The following is a 23,985-nucleotide window of genomic DNA, read 5'->3' on the forward strand; positions in this document are numbered from 1 at the left end:
TGATAGCTGACTGACGTTTAATTTTTGAACCCCTAAACCCATATTACCGCTGTTATTTACTGTATAGTTCCCTTGGAGTTTCCACGAAAATGATCTTAATGCCTTTATAATAAAGGTCTTGTCAGAGATAAAAATAAACGTGGACGCTACTTTGTCGCCAACGTTTCTTTAAATCATTAACATACTTGTGACATTTGATTAATTAACCCATCAAGCCCAATTTAAGCTCACCGGTGAGCGAGACACTATAGAATAACAATAGATTTCCAAGAATCCATGATCGAAGGATTAACATTGTAAGTTGTAACTGTCCTAATTATTATATTTCGGGTCCTGGCGCACAAATATTAATTACTATTAATTTAAAGCGGCTTAAAAAATTTTTATCAAAAATCGTACCCCTCCATTTTTCCCAATAGTGCAGAGCGAAGTTTTATACAAACAGTTGTAAAATAGTAAGTAGGTACATACATACAGCAATGAAACCACGTGCGCCCAATAAAATGGGGCAGTTAGTAGTGTATGTAAATGAAGCCAAACGGCCGTGCCAAAAACACTTCGACTACGTTCGAATACGTCCCTCCAACTGCGGCACTATGACGACTGACGAGTCAAGGACACTTCCGAGTTCCGACGAACGACAAGTTCAATTCCATATTGGCCCCTAATTCTCATACCACGAATATCGACGAAAAAAGATCGCAGGTACGAGTATTGGACCTATGAACTTTTGATAATATTCTGGCGACATTTCGCAGGCGTCGGCATATCATGGGCTAACAGCCTAACACGTTTGGAGGAATTATTAGGTGCGTTTTAGCGGGTCTGAAACCAGCTTTATCGTGCTTATTGTGCTTCATGAGACTATACCGAAGGGTTTCCGTGGCTTACATACTGCTGTCGATCCTGGCGAGTGGCGACACAAAAGACCCAGTAGTGGAATTTGTAGAGGGAATTTGTAGAGTAGCAAAGCATGCCTCTATCATATTTTAAGCTTTAATATTTCAATTTGGATGTAGTTATTAAGCGCAATCGGCAGGATGGATACCGGTTATGGTGAACAGGGCGGCGCTGCGCGGAACACGACAAACCACTCAACACGACAGCGCTGACAGAGTACAGACCCCACTGCTTAGACTAGCATTTTATACCGTGTACGGTGTGGGTCCGCTATCCCCAACCCGCGGCCCGCGGGCCGCATGCGGTCCGCCGGGACTGTATTTATGGCCCGCGTGATGTTAAACAATTTTGAAATTCACGCCCACCGGCAAAATAACGTAGTCTACGTGAGTCGTAAAATTTTTTCTACTATTAAATCATTAATTTTGAAGAATGTTATTTTTTAAACACTAAAAAAATTTTGTTGTGGCCCGCGACACCAAAACCAAAACATGTTTGTGGCCCGCATGAAAAAAAGGTTGGGGAATACTGGTGTAGGTAATAGGTATTTTTGAAAATTATGAATTTAGTTTTTTTAATTAGAATTTAGAATTTTAATTAAAACATATATACAAGGTGTAACAAAACTAAATAATAATACTTTAGGGTGTGTTGTGTTCCTTATAGAGAGTTCACTGTGAAAGTAGCAGTAGTAAAAAATGAAAGACGAAATTTTTTTTTCACTCTTGTATGGGCAAGCGCTTGAGCGTCACGAGTTTCCAGTTTCCCCATACAAAAGTGAAAAAAAATTTAGTCTTTCATTGATGTTACTTTCACAGTGAACTCTCTACAAGGAACACATACACACCCTAAAGTACTATCACTTAGTTTTGTTACATCCTTTATACAAGGAGTAACAAACTAAGTGAAAATACTTCAGTGTGCCCCGTACAGAGTTCACTGAGAAAATAGCAGCACTGAAAGAGCGATTTTTTTTCACTTTTGTATGGGAAGCTAGAGCGCTTGCCCATAGAAATTACAAAAATAAAGTTAATCTTTCAGCGCTGCTACTTTTACAGTGAACTCTCTACAAGGAACACACCCTAAAGTATCACGTCTTAGTTTGTTACATTATATTATGTCTGGTCACTAGATGATGCCCGCAACTCCGTTGCGCCAAAATTCGTCTATCGCGTGGGAACCGTACAATTTTCCAGAATAAAAAGTATTAAATGTCCTTTCCCAGGACTCAAAGTGTTTCCATACCCAGAAAAATCGGTTCAGCTGTTTAAGCCTGAAGAAGTAACAGATAGACATACACACTTTCGCATATATAATATTAGTATGGATATGGATATAATAATATAATATCTATGGACGCTTCACACCACGTCGGTTTGGCCCCGTGCTAAGTACCTGAAGGACTTGTGTTACAGGTACCAGACAACGGAAATATATTTAATACTTTTATAATATACATATATTTTAGACTTTTATTTAAATATGATACACATATTATATAAATTAATATGACATGGATATGAAAGAAATGTAAGTCATATAATAATATTAATTTATGCTTTTATTGTGAGTCACAAGTGTAGATTAACATGATTATACATATACATGAAGAGAGAAGTGATACTCTACAATTTTATAGAACAGTTTATTTTATTTTTATACTTTGTGTAGCTAGTACAATTAATGAGAAGCTATAAATATAATTAATTGGTTTTATTAAGCACGCAATAAATATGGTGCTTATTTTTTTATATTTCTAGCTAATTAAATGCCATGCCAAATGAATATTTAATTTTAAATAATTTGAGTGAAATAAAAATAAAATGTAAATAATCACGACTCACGAGTAACTTGCAAATTATGTTGATTGAGCACCAATAAAAATTAAAAATAGATATTCAATTAAGGATGTTTCTTTCGGTATTTATACTCTGCATACTCGATCAATACAATTTTTAGTGCACCATCGAAAAAATTGATTCATAGACGACAGACCTGCGCTATTTGGTCGGGTTATATCAATTCAATATCAGCTAGTCGCAACCTGTCGGCTGGGTTTGACATAGGTACCCTACGCCATCTGCCTATGAATCAACTTCCCTGGCAGTTTTGCCTACTCAACATTTTTAGAAGGCTCAAAACAGCTGCTGTTAATAATAATAACAGAGAATCATAAAAGGATCAGTGCCAAAAGTCAAAACAGACCACCTAGGCGGCATTACCAAGTCATTAATCATATTCCGCAGTCACTAACATTAGCGGCTTGGGCTTCGAAGGACCATGCCATGGTTTATTAACGCGGGATGGGGTAATGTAGGTCTAGGTTCTGTTGAATCGTTCCAAACTTGATTATGAACTTGAGCATCATCGGTAGACAATCCATACTTGATACTACCATAATTAATATTATAAATGCGAAACTGTGTCTGTTACCTCTTCACGCTTCAATCACTGAACGGATTTTTCTGAATTTTGGCGTTGTCTAGTAGTATATAAGGACGATTTTTTAATGTCTGTTACCAGCTACTATTTACTAATAAAGATATTATTTAGGCAGCGAGATTCAATGTTCCCTGTTTTTGTCTGCCATGTAACTTTTCCAAAGTACCAGTCGAAAACAAGCAGACCTTGTATATTTGCTTGGTAAATATTTTTATTAGTAGGCTTGGTGAAAGTTTAGGCAATATCCTAGTCAATTGTTTGGCCGGAAATGAAACAATTTTCCTACATTTGTTCCTCTCTACCCAGGCAAGGTTATGTATTCACACATTATTATTTATTAACACATTAAAACAAACTACAGAACGAGCACATAAAACCCCTTCCAACCACCCGCTATAAAAACAAAGCTCCATAGAAAGTAAAAGTCGGCGCTCAGTTCGGATATATTATACGGCTTATTGAAATAGTTATGTCGGTGGGAGGTAATTTTAAAAAATTGCCTACATTCGGCACCGGGCGCTACTGCCGAAGTGCCGACCGTAACACTAAAGTTCACAGCTAGTGGGGCCGCATCCGACTTTTGGATTACATGCAGTCCCGTTCAAAATTATTTTACCTCCGATCCTCTATATTGAACCTTACGCGGTCGACATAAAGGTGGAAATGAGCGCGCGGGGGCGCAATTTCGTTAACGCCGCAGATTTCCATATAAAATAACAACGCTCCCCCGCTATCGCCTATAAATATAACATTTCGCGCGTAAAACTCGGATTTCGTGTGAAAAGTCATTGACCGCTCGCTACTAAATAATGAGCAGTTCTTTTATAGTGATGAATTATGTAAATGCCGTCCCACGTGCTCACTGCTCAGAGTGCTCGGGGTCACTTGAATGCATCAAATTATAATTTTACCGTTAACTGTAGGTATAAACCAGGGGTTCCCAAACTGTGCGCTGAAAGGCAAAAGGGGCGTCGCGCACCTTGAGTCGATCCATCATTATCCGAAACCACAATTATATTATAAAATAAAATCATAATATTAATTATGTAAAGCAGGTAGATGATTAAATATTTGCTAAATTACTATTTACCTGCTTAACCTAACTATAATAATCATTAAAGGTGTTTATTTATGTTTTCTAATAGCTAGGTAGAGTAGGGCGCCCGTGACAAAATATTTTACGTGTTACTGCGCCGCAGGCTGAAAAAGATTGGGAACCCCTGGTATAAACTATAACGTATTGACGCCGAAATTTATACGAACAATTGAGATTCTATATTAGATATTACGATACATAGAGCATTTCATAATAATCCTAAAGCCCCTCTACATTGGACCATCGCAGATAACTCATAACTATGATGACGAAGCTGTCTATGTCTAAGTAGGCACAGACGACGTCTATCTAGGACAGGGGTTCCTAAACTTATTTTGCCTACTGCCCACTTTGCGAAAAAATATGTTTTAGTGCCCCCATGCCCACTTTGCGAAAAAAAGATGATTTAGCGCCCCCATTATCTCAATTTAAAATGCATCCAGATCACTGACCAATATAATACACTGGACAGGCTATGCCGTACAAAATGACAGCTATTTTTTGTGCCGATTTGAAGCGCCGCGGTGAGCGTACTGTGAACTAATTACATAGAAAATGACAACCGCCATTTGCAAAATAGTAGTTCCAAGTACACTCACTACTGCTTTCACATAGCAATCAGCGCCAATATGGCGACTTTCAAATAGGAACATTTTATTGATAGCGATCGCCTGTCCAGTGTATTATAGAGGTCAGTGATCCAGATGAAATCACCCCCAAGCCTCTACACAAACGCCCCCATTTTTTTCTGGGTCCCACACCGAGCGGTGTTACACCCTTTAGACCTCCAGCGCGCACAAGGGGGCGTTATCGCCCATTTTGGGAAAGACTGATCTAGGACAATCATAGACGCACATAATGCCCTTCTACACGTACGTAATCATTTGTTTTTGTTCGCCATGTGATGGACCAATATGGAAAGGTCGGAACTACATTTTATAACAAAAAATCCTTATAGGAATTAGGAATCGACATACAAGACACTAAAAATAAATCTGAATCTGTATTTTCAATGACAAAATGACGCATCGAAAATATCCAAATACCCACAGTAAAATACATTGGAGTTTTGCTGGCGGACGTATATTTAGCGCAACGGGGCTCTTAGTCAAATTGGATTCGATAATTTCGTCAGTGAAATAAGGATTAAAAAATGTATGAGCACTTTTACTTAAGACATTTAGGCAATTCGCAACATTTAATTATGTATTTTATAAAACATGATATTTTGTAATTTTACCTCAAGGTTCCACAGAAAAAAGCTCTAATATACAGCCTAGTCTAAAGTCTAAACTCTATCACCAATACATATTGATACCAACTTCCTGCATCGAATACAACTTGCCTAAACACCCAGTCCCGATAAGAGCCGTCCGCGTGAGAAACAGACCGACTTAACTGGACTTATCGAAAATTTCCTCTGCGAACCGCCTCCGAGCGGCACCGCCACCATTTAATATGTCTTCCGAAATAAAACCGGAGCAAATAATGTAATTAACGTTAAACACGGCGTGTAACTTGCTTTTAAAACGCGACATTTTCCCAAACCTCGATCGTGCAACTCGTTTTGTATTTCGAAAATGGGATTGGCCTGTTCTGCACTTAATTCCTTAACAATATTATCATTAATGAATGTCAATAATATCATTATGATGGATAACGCCTCTTTGGTCCAAAGGATAAAAGCCTGACTCTTCTAACTTCTTGACTCTCCGAGTCAAGAGTACCGTGGGTTGAAGTCAAGTGTATGTCGTTTCCAAAAAGAAAAATGTCGTTTCCAAGTTTGGATAAAACTATGCAGGCTGATGATCTAATTAATTATTGACAAGAAAGACATGTAAAAAGTTGCTCCTGATCTCATCACTCATCAAGTCATCAGTCATCCGTTACCGAGTATGAGAGTAAAGGTAGAGATAGTTCTCCCGTGTATAACTGAACGCCCACTTAGGATTTATAAACATTTACTCTCGCGTAGCTGGCCAGGCTTCAATAAAAAAAGACACCAGTCACGGAAATCGGGGAGGGACTCAGGATCAGGTGTATGAGTCCCTAAATATGTAGAGTTAACTGTGAAAGTAGGAGCGTCGTAAGAGTAACTTGGAGGGTTTCTTTCAAAAAGTCATACTTTCAGCGTATTATCACTTTGGTTTGTACCGTATGTAACTAACCAACAAACTCCATCACATACCTGGTGCGGGGGCTGACTTCCCGGCGGCAGATGGGGGTGCTGCGCGTCCTGAGTGGGCGAGTGACCGCCGGGCGCGCTGGCCCCGGGGCTCGGGGCGCCCGGCGGATGCGACGGCTGCGGGGACCCGCCCCTCTCGTAACCCTGCGGAAGAAGCACGTTCTTTAGTTACACTGAATAAGGTAAGAAGAAAAAGAGCAAAGCGAAGTAAGAGCTGAGGCATATTTTGCCTCAGCTCTTACTTCGCCTTGCTTGCTTGCAATTGTAGAGTTTACCATGAGAAAAATTGATTTACAGGCAGGTGACCATGGTATCCTCAGAATATGTTAGAGCAACGTCAACGAAACTGAATTCAATTTAACGTCTGATCGACCAAGACAAGTGGAAAACAAATTCAACGCCTGGTCAAAAAACGAATGGTCAAAACTCTAAAAATCTGTCAATTGGCTGTTTCGAAGATCCTGTGAGGACCCGGCGCAGATAGACGCTAAACGTTGAATTAAAATACATCACGATGCCCAAGGGGCATACAAGTATATCGTCCAAAATACGCATATTTGACGCACCTCCACAATGTACTAATGAGCTTAACGTATTAAACTAATAACCGTGTCCAAAACGGCAAATGTTAATTTGCGTCTGTGTGAGTTATGTTCAATTATTTACAACATGGTATCTGTGCGTGTTATAATTAATGCGACACACACGTTACAAGTCCGTCGGGACTCGGGAGACGCGATATATCAGCCAGCCGTAATGTAGATGGCACACTGCATGGGCTTGGTGAAAACAGCTTACAAATGATGCAGAAGCAGCAGCGATAGCCAGAAGAAGGCAAAGTAGATGGATATACTTCTCATACATACAATATAGTAATATTTATGGTTAATAGTTAATAGAGAATACAGATGTACGGTCTTACTACAAAACATTTGATGAACAGTTGAACAGTTGATTAGAAAAAAAATCAGTACAAAATGATCTCAAAACAGTTATGGCCGGTTTCACCGCTTCCTGATAAGGTGCCCGATAGGGTTATTTGACAGATTTTCCATACTCCATCTGTCAAATTAAGTGGTGGATAGCCTTATCAGGAAGCGGTGAAACAGGCCCTTAGTCTTTAACTTCTGTGCTTTAACTTAACTACCGGAAAGTCTTAGTAGGCACACAAACGGAACTCTTGTCCTATTTGTATGATCTTTGGATATGGTAACACTAAACATATCAAAAGATATGCTTGTAATTTGCAATTTTTGTTCTAGAATATACTAGATGAAGACCCCAACATAATTTATAGCATGGTAGCCGTACATTTTGACGCCATTCAATGTTTCTTTTTGGTAACCCAAGCCCATAAACATCTCCAAATAGATCCAGCGGTTCAAGCCTAAATGTAACAGATTTTAAAAGAAGAAAACATTTGATTCGCTCTACCTACCACTAACTAGCTATTCTAATTTCTAATACTCGTTAAACTAGTGTATAATTCAGGGCATCCAGTGTACAAACCTCGCAACACGTATCGGCTGTTCGCGCTAAATTGGAGCACTATTTATCGCCGTACCCTTGGCCCTGACTCAATATCCGCTCTCGTAACGTTTTAATCTTTAGATTAATGTATTTGTAAACATTCAATCTAATATTCGTGCTCTATTGCCGAACGCTCTACGTATATTGTAAATATGCTTTCTATCTGATGATAATGACAAGTAAAAGTGATGAAAGTATTACTTTTCAACAGGCTTAACATAAGCACAGTAGTAGCAACGCTAAATCATAAAAATACTGACAAACTTTGGAGCTTGGGAACAAAATAACTGATTTCTTCTGTCTGTCACTTTGTATTCATATTTCTTACGTAGAAAAAACTATTCCTCTGGCTAGTGGGCGCAGTGGCTAGCGGCTAGCCATACTAATCGTGCAGATGATACATTCTCTATGTAGTTTTCTCATGAATGGATTGCAATTTCAAGTAAAAATATGGGAACATTAGTTGCTATTAGCATTTCTTCACATAATACATGAAATACCTACTATTAATATCAATGAAGAAAAAGCAAAACTGCCTGATGCACGAGGATCATGAATCTTTATAACACGGGATACTCCAATATCTTTAGCACATCACAAGATAAAATCAAAAGGAAAGAACTAAATTAAAATCTAACCTCTAAAACCTCACCCAACCATAAACAAGAGGTAATTTATCATTAGCGGGCACTGGGTAATTCCATAGGGCATAGACAATAGACGGCCGGCCTTGACCGCGGTCATTATGCACGGGTTATCAAGTGCACCGCACACGGTCTATACTCTATGCTGTATGCACTAACTGCGCAAACTGGACCACAACTGCACAACACATCCCGTCGCGTTGAATAACCCTAACGGTACTTGGTATAGGCCACTAAGACCTTTCGAGTACAATGAAGTTCCTATATGACTGTTTTAAATATCCATAGTAACTATTCATTCATCGAATCATGAGTTTCCTGAGGGATCCCTTTGAGGAAAAAACGTGAAAATTACCTGATTTCGTTAAAAAATACTACATTTGTGAGCAATCGCGAGAAATTTCAATTTCGCCGAATTGCTTAATTGAAAAGCTACAAGTCTTTCAAGTTGGAAAGGTCAACAGCGTATTTATTGTCTCAACGATGCCGCTTCTAAATTTAACATAATCGCATAATAGAAGAACAAATTTGGAATACGTTTCCAAACTCTCGAAGAATGGAGATTTATGGGTACAATTCACACGTCCGTTTATTATAGAGTCTTGTAAATCATGTTGTTTTTCTCCGAGTTTTTGCCGGCGTGTTATAAGCGCCATAAACGTCTGGCGCGACAACAAGACGGCATTAGTTCATTCATTAAAAATGTATTAAAGCGAAGTGTCCTCGACACACTTCCCCGCTTCCATTGCATCAATCGCACAATGCTTTCACTCACCAGTCGTTTTCTGTGACGTTTCAAGGCTAAGACCTAGTACACATTGGACGCTTTCAGGCGCAAGCTTGGTAACACGCATTTCAAAACCAAGTGGTTTGACTTTGTGTTCTGTATTTTTTAAAGCAAGGGCTAAGATTTTAATATCACCCTTAATCGTGTCGCAAGTGTCATTTCGTTGGTCTGCTCTTGGACAACCTGGCCTAGGTGCCCGTGAACCAGGGGCGTAAGGTAACTGATACCTGACTCCATTTCTATCGTCTTCTCTTACGTCTTACATTTTGAAGACCGTCATTGAAATAACAAACGATTTTACAGGATTTGAATTCTTCTGAAAAATAACCAGCTTACAGCCTACTGCAGTACAATACGGTCGGTAGAGAAGATTCTGAAGGGATTATCACTATTGAGTAACTCTATCTGTATAGTAGGCACTAGGCTGCCGTATTCGTACTCTGAAGAAAGTGTGCACAAGCAAACGCATTTCTGTGGTATGCACATTGCACACTTTCTAGTTTGTCCAGACCTTTTTATTTAAAAACGCAAGTCAGCGAAACGTGCCCATATGTATAGTTGACCCAAAAATTTACGGAGTTCTATCTACCGATTTTATTGACATTGACATTCGCGTTGTACAATGGTGTGCTCTAAATTCCTTTGCTGCCAGACAAGGAGTCTTTGTAAATGGCAACCATTATTTTTGCGATACACGGGATTTGCATTGAAATGTATTAGATTGAAAAGTTAAAAGACTGTATTACTTTTGTTTCTTAATGGGTTATCTTAAACTCCTAAGATAATTTAAAATCATAGGTTTAAATACTTCCATATCAATATTTTTTCAAAAACAACTATCCATACTGATGTTATAAATTCTAAAGTATTTGTTTCCTCTTTCACCACGTTTATTTCGCGGAATCAATATTGGCGTTTGTCAAAGTGCATACGGGAGTCCCGGGAAAGGACTTAGAATATTTTTATTCTGGAATAATTGAGGCTCCCACGCAGCATTATGGCGCAACGAAGTTGCAATTGGCCCACCACACATTCCTACCACTGCAACTAGTGTGTCGCCAGGTTCAACAGTGGTAACCAACCACGAAAACCTTTTGATATGATCTCATGGGTGCCCGATGTACAACTTACAAGCTGAAGAGGTACACCGTACAACAAAGTTGCAGGCAGCATCACCTATCTATCACCCAAATTCAAAGTATGTCATATTAATCTCCACATAAAGACACGGGGTTCTCTGTAATTTATAGAAACGTCTCTCCAATTTACTCAGGAATCGAAATTCGATTCGCGGCAATGTTTTAATCAGCTTAGAGCGGATCGAGTGTAATACTGTCGCGGGCCCGAGGGCGTTCCACGCGGTAATTGGATAGCGTCTCACTCGCGAGGAGCTTGGAGTCGGTGGGAGACTTTGGGAGAGGGATTGAGACTCTATGACCGGTTATAGCTGCAGTTCTGGAATCATGGAAAAATCAAATCGGAACTTTATATTTGTTGTTTTAGTTTAAGAAATGGTTTTAGATACTTTAACTGGGGTAACTTGCTCGAGGAACAAGCTCATCTGTTTATTCAGCTATCATCATATTCACCTCAAGCTTCAGGTACAACCCAATTTCTATTTCCTTATTTAATAGCTAGATTGCTATTAAATATGTTACATAATTATGTAACGTAAGTGACATGCGGTAGAACTTTAATCAACATGAACGAATACGTTTCCACTATTCGGTCAAGCAGTGGTCTTGTTTGTACACCGGTAAACAAACAGTAGCGATAAAATCGTAGCGTAGCCGACACTCTGTAGATTGAACTTTTACGAGTGTTATTTACCAATCTGTGTCACTGGAATAACTTGTAAAGGGGGCGGGGTGGCGGGCGGCGGGTGGCACTCCGTCCAAAACAAAACACAAAGAATTCCAAGAACTTTCGCTGAATAATAATTCGGTTTGGAAAAGTTTGTCGCACCGAGGTAACGGGAAATCGAGACTAACGGGACGTCTGGTTCGGCTGCGTTTCGAACCTTCCGCGCCAGTCGCCGACCAATCCATCAAAGGAGGGCGACTAGATCGGGTGTGGGGAGCCACCCCCTTACCCACATAAATATTGCGGGTAGGTGAGTACGAACCCTTTGACCGAGTTCTGTTTACTTTCGTTTTCGCTCAGCTGACGAGCCGGCCCGCCTGTAATTCCACTATTATTTTGATAATTAAAGTGTATTTACTGCGGGAACGCCGGCGCGGCGAGGTCAGGCGGGGCGGGCGCGTCGATTGTTTAGAATTAGAACACTATGCCGGCCGCTGGTTCAATTAATACTAGCTACGCTAGGCCGTCGCTCGTATAACGTATTTACACGTGTGGGGCGACTGGGGTAGGCGTGCGAAGGTGTCGGGCCTGTCGGGGTTCAAGTTTATGCGGCGAGCTGCTCATAAGAGTGCTCAAGGTTGCAGCGGTTCGGCGGCAGACAGAGCGCAGACGTGCATTATTAGGTGGGTGCCGAAGCCGGGGGGTGGCGGGCGCGTACGTCATCACCTGAGGTGCGCCCTTGAAACCGTCGCATTCATTGCACCCGGATGCGGCCCGGATCCCCGCACTAACCGCACTCAAGAATCCCGCCTAACAATACACTTTATATACCACCCATGTACACAACTTCCTATACGTTTCAGACGTTCGGGCTGGGGAGGTGCGAATTTACACTTGTTCAACCAAATCTATCTGTATACGACATTTTTCTATTGTACGCATGTTATGTTACAATGCCCGTTATGTACTTTTGTATTTCTTGGACCGCTCCTCCGTCCTAAATTTGAGTAGAAGGATTTTACCAAAATAGCTGAACTAGTAAACCCAATTTTAAATGTAAGTCAAGAGGAACAATATAAGACTGGTTGGAAACAGAGGTTTCTGTAACAGCCACCATAGAGAGTAGAGACAGATGGCCTGCTGCAAACTTGCAGCGGTTGACTTGAGCATAGTTGCTATAAATCAGAGTTTACCTAGCTAACCGTTAAACATGCTCCAAGCTCAGAACAAATACACCATTCAAATGCATACGCACTGTGCACGTTATAGAAGTCATACAAAGATTCTCTCAAAAGAGTCTCTATGGTCTGGGAAAATACGCATATCATAATGATACTTATAAGTCATAACTCATGTGACATGTCATTAAAAAATACTTAGTAAGCCTATTATTGACCTTGAGCCAATGGATTAAAAATTTACAAAGTCTCCAGTCGGTTCTGCAGTTCAAGCATACAGAGGAGATAGACATCCAGCTTTTGCATTTTTTTTTATTATGAAATAAAGGGGCAAACGAGCAAACGGGTCACCTGATGGAAAGCAATTTCCGTCGCCCATGGACACTCGCAGCATCATCAGAAGAGCTGCAGGTGCGTTGCCGGCCTTTTAAGAGGGAATAGGGTAATAGGGGAGGGTAGAGATGGGAAGGGAAGGGAATAAGGGAGGGAAGGGAAGGGAAGGGAATAGGGTAGGGGATTGGGCCTCCGGTAAACTCACTCACTCGGCGAAACACAGCCCAAGCGCTATATTACGCCGGTTTTCTGTGAGAACGTGGTATTTCTTCGGTCGAGCCGGCCCATTCGAGCCGAAGCATAAACTCCCACGTATAAAATTATAGTTATATCAGTATGGATGTACAAATAACAGGAACATCATTCCATTGAAAAAGTAAATATATAACTGCAGCACATTGCATTTTATCAGCAGTCGCAATGCGTCGCATCACGCATGGTCGTTTGTGGTCACCGTTTTGAGGTTCAGTTAATACACAACGTATGGAATAACATGATTTACTAAGTGCATGCTATTATACGTTTATGATGCTAAACGTACCTACCTAAAGTATTTTTCGAACACTTTTCAGACATATACCACTAGTGAAGGATTTATAATATAGATCAGTTTGGTCTTCCACATAGGAGTGGGGAATGTTCTTAGTGGATTTTCAGTGTTTTATAAATCTAAATCAATATGACCTGCATTTTGATCTATCAGTGAATCAGTTCTTTCTTATTTTATATCATACACTGAAAATAGTTTTAAATTATGATCAAGTCAACACCATCTGAACACCATAATAAGCATGTGGATTGTATTGTATGTCCTTTTATATTTTACAACTTAACCGCTTGTCCAATTTTGACGAGCATTAACAGATTGACCACATTTGGTAGCTATTTTTATTGCCATCATCTTTCATTAGTCCCAGACGTTGTCAAAACTGTTAATAAGAACAAAATGTAGCGGTGACTTCATATATTAAAACGTGACATTCCTGTAGACACGCAATCAATCTTCGTACACATTCAGCCTACAGAAGCGCCGTCAGCGCATTCATATTAGCACGTAATTAACAACGCCGAATACACATCGTCATCATATGTATAGGCTCGCCACGATTGACTGAATACAGACTAATGATCATTTACTAAATCCACACATATATCCATAGTTTTGCTCATAACTTTAATTTATATTGATATATAAAAGTATATTTAAATTATTGTTATATTCTTAAGTTTATTTCTCTTTACCTTTCCAAAATTTGTAGTAGATTAAGTAATATAGTTCGACACATTTTTGCTGACTTGTATTATCTTTTTACATACATGTGGAGGCTTGTAATTAGCTATTTGTTTATCTTATATTGTATTAGGTATTTAAGTAATTAGTCTGTAAGCATTCTGAATATAAAATAAATAAATAAATAGTAATACATATTAATTATTATTATAAATACGAAAGTGTGTATGTATGTCACCTCTTCAAGCCCAAAGTCCCGGGTGAGAACATAAGGATAGTATAATTATAGTTTTTATCCTGAAAAAATGTACTGTAAAAATATTCCCGTGCGATTAACGAATTTTAGCGCAACGGAATTGCGATCGTTGCGCTCATAATAATATTATTTTTATGAGCCTATGCTATCCCACTGCTGGGCAAAGGCCTCCCCCAAGGTCTTCCATCTGTCTCGCTCCAACGCCACCGCAGGCCAGCCTGGCTTGTAGGCATCCAGTTCATCTCGCCATCTTTTTGGAGGCCGTCCACGGCGGCGCATGTTATTATCAATAATTATTATTGATAATAACATGCGTTCGAATTGCGGATCCAAAGGCGGAGAAACGAAAACAGATTAAACTAAACCTAGAAACCAAAAAAATATTCGAAAAGCAGCTAAGGTATTTAGGGATTTCAGAAAAGCTACTAATGCACATTTTCGCCCAACAGCACCCTCTTAAAACCTCTAAAAAGTCCTCTAAGCTATATTTTCTTCTTATTAGGAGATGAGCTTGTTGTTATATTAAGGACTTAGGTTGCCTTGCGTTCTCTTTCATTCAAATAACGAGGGAGATGACATATTTAAATAGAGATTAACTTCGAAAATATATATATATCGAGCTTTTGCCCGCGGCTACGCTCGCGTTAAGAAGTATTATATACAAACTTTCGTACCCTATTTGAACCCTTTGGGGTTGGAGTTTATCAAAATCCTTTCTTAGCGAATGCCTTCGTCATAACATCTACCTGCATGCCAAATTTCAGCCCGATCCGTCCAGTGGTTTGGGCTGTGCGTTGATAGATCACTATGTCATTCAGTCAGTTTGAGTTTTATATATATAGATATATCTCTATATTGGCAGTCTCTTTGTTGATAAGATATCAATAATTTAGTAGAATAATAATTAATAACTATAATTAGACCGTTACAAGTCTTTGATGAAAATTGGCTACGGATAAAAATAAAACCCGAGTAAAAGAATCCGTCAATCTGTCACTCTCTAGTCCTATTCTTTTTTAAGTAGAATAAAACCTTTTTATGATAGATACGGATGATCTACAATGTATGAAATGCCAAAAGCGAGTATGATAGAAGTAATTAATAACGTGACGGTGGCCGGTTTCAATGAAACCAGGCCAGTGACGCAGAAGGACATGGATAACATGTTTCCAACGCGGAAATTGAACCCACGACCTCCGAGTCAAGAGCCATGCTCTAGCCTCTAAACCACTGGACCGCGGAGGCGTTAATAGACAATATAATCGATCACGAATCACGATACTACGGTAAGTACTGCTAAGGTAGTTCAGTAAGGAATTTGCCCACCAGCGGAGATTTCAGAACGACCGACCTTGTGCAGTGTTGGATAATATCTTAGCACCGATTTCTACGCGAGCGCGCTCTGAGAGCCCTGCTTCAAAATGTACAGACGGACGGAAATATTCGGCTTATATTATTTAAGTCACCTTAAGATGGTTTGATAATAATCATGCCGCTAAGGTAAATTCTTATTAGAGTACCATCGAGGAAATTGATTCCTAGGCAGTTGACAGACCAACGTCATTTGGTCGGATCATGTCAAACCCAGCCGACAGATCACAATTAATATTAATTGTGATCTGTCGGCTGGGTTTGACATAACGCGACCAAACTACGTAGGTCCCCCATCTGCCTAGGAATCAACTTCTCTGATTTTGTAGGAATTTAATAAAGATTGGAGACTGATAATTTCCAAGGATAATTAACACTGATTGATACAAAATTATAGCTTTTGTTTGCTGTCGTGCATCATTCGACATAAGAACAATAGTCATAATGACATAGGACTCTGGACTTGATCAGCAAAAACCCAGCAATTTCTTTCAAATCAGTGTGACTTGCTAAAACTCTCCTCAATCAAACACACAAGTATTATCGAGCAAAAAGTATTTTAAATCCGACTGTACATCGGGCTTCGTTGCACAACGAGCTTACGTCAGCGCTGGCAGAGCGGCTTACGTCATTCGAGCGAGTTTCTATCGGGGGAATATGAGCCCAACGTCTGGCGCCGTAGAGGCTATATTCCCGTCAAAGTATTTTAAAGTATGATAGAACATTTATGTTCACGTGAGTGGATGAGGCTCCGGCGCGCCGCCGCGTCGGCTCAACGATTCTAAGAAACGTTCGAGGCTCTCTAGTTTCGGACTTGAATATGAATCGAGTAATACGACGAAGCTCGCTTTTATAACTAACGATGCCGTCCTTATTTCATTTATACAACCCGTAACTGCGGGGTTAAAATGGTCACATTTAGCAATTTCTCTCAATCAATTCAGCAAATGAATTGTCAAAACTGTCAAACTGACAAATGTCAAATCAGTACAAAAATACAGAAATGAATTGCAAGCAGAGTTGCATTTTGCGGTTTTAGAAATTTCTCTAAAACCAAAATGAATCATATAATGATTCATATCATGATTCTTCAAAGCGACCATTTTAGCCCCGCTGTTATTTTGTTTACTTCGCCTCCGTGGTCTAGCGGTATAGAGCGCGGCTCTTGACTCGGAGGTCGTGGGTTCGATTCCCGCGTTGGAAACATGTTATTTCCAAGTTTGGTTAGGACATTACAGGCTGATCACCTGATTGTCTGACAAGTAAGATGATCCATGCGTCGGATGGGCATGTAAAAAGTCGGTCCTGCGCCTGATCTCTCGCCAGTCGTGTCGGTCTTCCGTCCCACTGGGTTATGAGAGTAAAGGAATAGAGAGTGCTCTTGTGTACTGCGCACACACTTGGGCACTATAAAATTACTCTTGCGTAGCTAGCTTGGTTTTAATGAAACCGGCCACCGTCACCGAAACCGGTGTGGGAGCTATTATTATATTTGTGTACTTCGTAGTGAGTAGTCTGTATATTGCCGTACCCTTATTCTCTTTTATTGATTCAACATTAATACAGCTTTAATTTTATTTTAGCGGCCTAGGTGAAACAAAAAGGCTGTAAAGCGATATTCTCATAATATGGTTTATACTTTATATACCTTAATTTGGGAATACTTTTGATACTATCAAAATTGTCTCTATGAACACTTAATTTTAGTTGCATATCTATTTAGTTTTCGTTTCAAGCTCTACCAATACAAAACAACGAAGGCGCTTATAAAATAAAGATTAAAATAAAACTTCACACCATTACCATCTTAAGTTGAGGCTACTTCCCCTGTGTTATCACACTATCTTAATGATAGACTCAAATGAAGGTTAATAATTATAGTGGCCGACGGTTTTAGATATACTTAATAAACGTTTTGTCGAGGTTTTAGTGCTTTTATTTTATTTTTATGAGGTGCGATTTTAATTAATGTCATCATAGATAGACAAGAAGACCCTGATTAAAAACACGCTAAAACTAATTATTATTATCAGCTGGTATTGTTCATTTGACACCATAATGAATTTATTGATATCTTCTGCATGTGAACATCCAGCCTATTTCACCGCATTCTGATAAAGTGGCGAATAGGCTATTTAAAAATGTTTGACAGATTCTCCATACTATAACTGTCATGTTAAGTGGTGGATAGTCTATTCGGCACCTATCAGGAAGTGGTGAAACATACCCATGTGAAAACTTTAATAGCTATAGTTTTAAGATTCTACAGAATTCTGTTTTGTAATAAAACATTCTATGTTTTCTTGATAAAACTTAAAATTAAAGTAATACTACTATAAGACTTCATGGTAGGCTTTGGTTTTGGTTTCCCTAATAGTTTCTACAAAGATCGCGTTATTGTATATTTAGTTAAATAAAAATCCGACTAAGCACTGAAGGATGGCGGAGGTACCCGATAAAAGCCTTTCAAGGGTCGTAAGAAGCTTATAGCTTCGAAATAACCCTTATTATAATAGTATAATTTTTATAGAAAAATGCCTCCGTGGTCCAGTGGTTAAGTGCGTGGCTCTTGACTCGGAGGTCGTGGGTTCGATTCCCGCGTTGGAAACATGTTATTTCCAAGTTTGGTTAGGACTATGCAGGCTGATCACCTGATTGTCTGACAAGTAAGATGATCCATGCGTCGGAAGGGCATGTAAAAAGTCGGTCCTGCGCCTGATCTCTCGCCGGTCGTGACGGTCTTCCGTCCCACTGGGTTATGAGAGTAAAGGAATAGAGAGTGCTTTTGTGTCTGCGCACACACTTGGGCACTATAAAATTACTCCTGCGTAACTGGCCTGGTTTCAATGAAACAGGTCACCGTCACCGAAACCGGTGTGGGAGTTATTATTATTATAATATATGCATAATAAGGAATACGGAAACCATGAAATTTTCTGCATTTCAGCATTTTAAACACTTTTCAAAACCATTTGATATAAATTTTGATACTTTAACAATTATTACCCTTTTACTATGTATATGTATGTATTGTTTTTAATTTTAATTTGTAATTCTCTTAGCAAGAACGATAATATTTAATGTCGTTATGTCATAACACAAAATAATTGAGTGTTACAATTTTTGAATAGGGTAAATGCCCCATGGGGTGAAAGAAATCGGTCAAGGTCACAATAAATGTGGGTCTGTGAATATCTCTGCTTACCCCTAAATTACCCTTAATGGGAAACTGGTGCGACGGGGCGTGAGCATATTTTAAAGCGTATAGAATTTTATGAATTCTCTGTTCCTATTAGGAGGCGAATACCTAAACTGCCTAGCAATCTGTTCTCTCTATTCCAAAGTGATAGATAGATAGATATAGTAGACGGTTAACAAGAGGATTTTTGCAGGCTTGTGTCAGATATATCGCAGTAACTGCCCGTTTTTGCCCTTCTGGTACGGAACACCTCTCTCCAAACAAGTCGTCTTCATACCACACCTTTCTTTTCCGCGTTTTCAAGTCGCTACAGTAAGAAGTATGTAAGGCTGGGCATAGACGGACCGCACCTTGCAGACGAACCCTACTGCAAAATGCGGTCACCGCCGGCAATCTGCAGTTTTCATACTAAATTCATATCCGCAATACACTGACCGCTCGAGCAGTTCTTGAGCGGTCGGTACCAACACGACCTCTCTAGAGCAATCGGTCCCGACTGCAACAGCTTGCGGTCTATGACCAGTCTAAGAAACGTTCAAGACAGCTGTACTTAAAAGGTTACTTACCGAGTGCGGCGAGAAGGGCGGCCTCGAGTTGGGCGCACCGGGCGGACCCGGCGGGCCTGGCGGGCCGGGAGGGCCCGGCGGCGGGCCGTACCGTGGCGGGTACGCGCCGGGCGGGCCGTACGAGCCCGGCTGCCCGCCCGGCGCGCCCGCGTACACCGGCCCGCCGTAGCCACGCGGAGGCTGCAACAAACATAGAAACATATTGATAAGTGATAACAAAATCAGCCCAGATGTACTGTCGAAGAATATGATTCATAGACACATGGAGAACCTATGTCATTTGATCGGGTTATATCAATTCAATGCAAGACGGATCTGTCGGATAGTTTGACCACATTACGTAGTTGATAGGTCCACCATCTGCCTATGAATCGACTTCTCTAATAGTCCATATAATAAACAAAATTTTAAATTGGGAAATTACTACCCAGTAGTCCCAGTACCCTACTATTTGATAGCCTTCTAAATTAAAACATTTACACCGCGAATTACTTGTAATGTATTGTATCATTTATGAGCAAAGAAATATTATTTAAATACAAAATATGTTACTGTGACTATGTTTGAAATTACAATATAATTTTAAAACTTGGTAGCAGTTTAAGGTGATCTATTTTAAAGATAAAAGTCATAATAATACAAATCCTCTATAATCTTACGGTACGGTCATTATAAACTATAAGTACATTACTAAGCTCGTATCTTGCGAAACTTGCTTTCAACAAAGTATCTCCCTTTAAGCACTTTAAAGTATAAAATTACATAAAATGTTTCTTCTTATTGAGTAACATGAATTATTATTATTATTATAGTTGAGATTTGGTAAGTAAGCAAATATCTGCGTTGACTAACATTTACACAAAAAATAAATATCAAAAGTTGTTTTGTTGTTGTAGTAAAACGTAAAAAACATACAAAATATAATTATTGTAAGCTTGAATTCAAAGGTTTTACATAATATTATGTTTAGCTACCTACTTCTCAGAGAGATTTAAGTTTAACCCATCAATCCCCAAGCGGTAGGCGGCTGCCGCATAACAATTGAAAATCTATTGTGTCTGCGGTACCCACGATGGAGGTGCTACCTGTATCGAAGCGTAAACCACAATAATTTTGTTGAATACAATATAAACTGTTGTAAAATAGCAATATAATCATATGAGAGATACTTTATAAGTATACAAATATCCACAACTCCTCCGACAAGAATCCACTCCACCCCAATCATTAATCCCCCATCAGTCGGCCCTGTGATATTACTAAATTCGAAAACAATAACACACCAGTCCAGTTTCGATACCGATAGGTACCCGGAAATCCGGGATTCGAACCCAAAGCTGCGTGAGGCTTATTGAGTAGGAGAATCCACTTCATCCAATACTACTCAAGACGACGGAGATGCCGTAATTTACCGTTTTTAGAGCCTTATTAACTCACAATTGAAAGCTACAAAATTATAATAAAAATACAGCAATAATCTTCAGTATCAAAGGGATGGCCTTATTAGCAGATAATGAAACAGAAACTGTGCTAAAGAGTATGTGCCTAATCAAATTTTCTCCCTGTCTAGTTTTTTCTATTAAATTACTAATTATCTGTTGTCTTTATAGGTACAATGTACACTACAGGTACAAGTACAAATTACAATGTCTGTGCAGCTGCCTTGCATGTTGTTTACCATTGGCAGACTTGGAGCTTTTCAATTCTCCCGATCAATCCGTCGTTTGGAATCCGAGTAAATGCAAGTCAACGACTGATATACAGACCATTCCTCCCCAAAAGTCACTGTCAGCTTTGACAAATCACGACAATTAATGGCCCACTAATGACCCTTGTTAGCGGATGACAAATGGTCCCCGTATCGGATTGTACCTATTCCCCTCGACGCCCAATACAAATTCGACAATGTTTATATTGGTCGTGCCACGGAAATAAATCACTAATGTGGGTACTGGGTAGTTGTCTATGTCGAGCTCTAAAAGGATAAACAAAAAGCAAAATTGCCGGCAGTTACACAAGTGAATTCCTAATCTACCGGCGTTGTATCCCTGCTTTGAATATTCCCAAAAGTAGGCAAAACTAAACAACAATAAAGCTTTAATTTCATGTAATTCCATTAAAGATAACGAGGTTCTAACCTAAACTCTTCGGTAAAAACGTTAAGCCTCCTCGTATAAACGAAAACAGCGCGGTTTCCACTGCTATATCAATTTTCAGACAGATAACGCGTCTAAATAATTGACGTCCAAAGTAATTCGCTGTGCCAACAATTCCGTCCGTTTCAGTTTTCAGCTCTCATTTTGTTCTACGATGAAAATTCAATTATTCCGTGCGAGCCCCGCTCCGAGGCGAGCGGGAGAGGCGGTCGGCACCCCCTCGGAGCATTTACATGATGAAAACCGTCGGCTCTAAGAAGTCGGTGGGTCGCTTTTGAACAATGCTAGACTAGGAGACCGTCCACCGAATTAGGAGTAACATTTTTACGTGCATCGATGTTTTATGGTGGTTTCGATGATTTACGAGGGTGTGGGGGGTGGCGCGGGGCGCGGGGCGGCGCGGGGGTTGCGCATGTCGCGGCGAAGGGGCGGCGGAGCGCTATTGGCGGACACTGCATCGATCGCGCCGCTCGCCGGCTTCCAGCGGCCCGCCCGCGCCGGCCGGCCTCCACCTACGTTAATAAGTAATCATCCGACCCCAGATACCTCGGCGAGTTTTCCGGCCGGAGCCGGGACCGCCGAGACGGGCCTCGCGTCTCCAGTCGGCCGGAACAAAGAGCCATCTCGTAGGGCGACATCCGTATTGATTTATGCAGTAATTGACCCGCGGGTAGGTGCGCAGCTCGCGCACGCCGCCACGCACCGCACCGTACGCGGAACCCGGCCTATACGCATTACGCATCTGTATCTATTGTACGAGACGCCGAACGATGCATTTCGACGTTAACAGTATGATAATTTAGGCGCGTAACGACCCCACATTAAACACCAAACTTTGTTATAAAAGGTGGCCGACGAATTCGACCCTTTCCCGAACTATATTCGAGGCGTATACATAATTTAAAGGAACCGAACGGCGTAGTGACCTATTGCCTTAGCGTAAGCCTCCTCGAAACTCCCATAAAGTTTATTTTTTTTATGTGCGGGGGGAGCCTCGTTTTTTGTTAATTAAAATCGTATCTCATTTTTAACGCTGAGCTATTTCGGACGTTCATTCATATTATATTCTCGGCTCCATAAAATACTTTACTATTTGGTCTCATACGAGATTTTTCATCTGACTTTCTTGATTCTATTTGCTCGAAACGGCGACGTTTGTGCTAATTGAATAAAATAAATAAATAATAAAATATCTTTTTATTCAAAATGGGTATCATGATACACTTTTTGAAAGTCGAACGAAGAAACTACGTTGCCTACCACCGGTTCGGGAACTACCCCGCCGAGAAGAACCGGCGTAAGAAACTTGCACGGGGCCATATATATTGCTAAATACTTAGAAATTATCATGAACAAAAGGAAATCGAAAAATACTCCCAAGATTAGAGCTTCATAGAATGTAGAGTCCTATAAATGACATAAATAGGCGCTTCAGAGATAGGTTATTTGTAGTTACGGATCAATAACCGGCCGGTGCGTTCAACTGAATGTTAGGGAAAATGGGAAAATTCTGTATCATAATAGCCACACTATGGAATTCTGAAAAATATGTAGTACTTTACTAGCTAAGGTTTTTTTTATGAAATAAGGGGGCAAACGAGCAAACGGGTCACCTGATGGAAAGCAACTTCCGTCGCCCATGGACACTCGCAGCATCAGAAGAGCTGCAGGTGCGTTGCCGGCCTTTTAAGAGGGAATAGGGGAGGGTAGGGATGGGAAGGGAAGAGAATAGGGGAGGGTAGGGAAGGAAATAGGGTAGGGGATTGGGCCTCCGGTAAACTCACTCACTCGGCGAAACACAGCGCAAGCGCTGTTTCACGCCGGTTTTCTGTGAGAACGTATTTCTCCGGTCGAGCCGGCCCATTCGTGCCGAAGCATGGCTCTCCCACGTATATAAGGTCTTTTGAGTTTAAAGGAATGTTTGGTAACTTTGGTCAGTGATTAAAGGAATTATTATTAAGTAAATTAGAAATGCTATCTTAAATTATTTTTCCATTAATGTACAGTGTAAGTCAAATGTAATAATTCCGAGAAAACGTCCCAACCATTCGACGAATTTTCAAGGCTTTGTGCATTTTTTATTGACTCTACACTTACAATAACTGTTAGTCAACACAACTTCGAAGTTGGAGCTTAAAGTTCTATGTAATACCCCTTTATTACAAAGTGATCGTTGGCCAGAGGAAAGTTTTACAGAATTTATAGCACTTTTGTAGTAGACAGCGGGCGATGTTCTCGTTGGAGTTATGTATCCTTTGTAGAATTATTCTTGCCAGCGTTTCGAAATTATTTCAACGATTTGTTTATT

General features: G+C 40.1%; 1 protein-coding gene across 6 annotated transcripts in view; it reads right to left on the bottom strand.

Annotated features, from left to right (window-relative positions):
* Window positions 1–23,985, bottom strand: part of LOC121736137 (trithorax group protein osa) — a 132,128-nt gene that overhangs the window by 85,936 nt on the left and 22,207 nt on the right. For all 6 annotated transcript variants that reach the window (XM_042127210.1, XM_042127209.1, XM_042127208.1 and 3 more), the window contains exons 2-3: window positions 19,522–19,701; window positions 6,627–6,767 (exon numbers count right to left, since the gene is read on the bottom strand). In XM_042127210.1, the coding sequence (XP_041983144.1) occupies window positions 6,627–6,767; window positions 19,522–19,701 (321 nt within the window). The remainder of the gene's footprint in view (window positions 1–6,626; window positions 6,768–19,521; window positions 19,702–23,985) is intronic.

This window comes from Aricia agestis, chromosome 18 (assembly GCF_905147365.1).
Source record: "Aricia agestis chromosome 18, ilAriAges1.1, whole genome shotgun sequence".
Classification (NCBI taxonomy): Eukaryota; Metazoa; Arthropoda; class Insecta; order Lepidoptera; family Lycaenidae; genus Aricia; species Aricia agestis.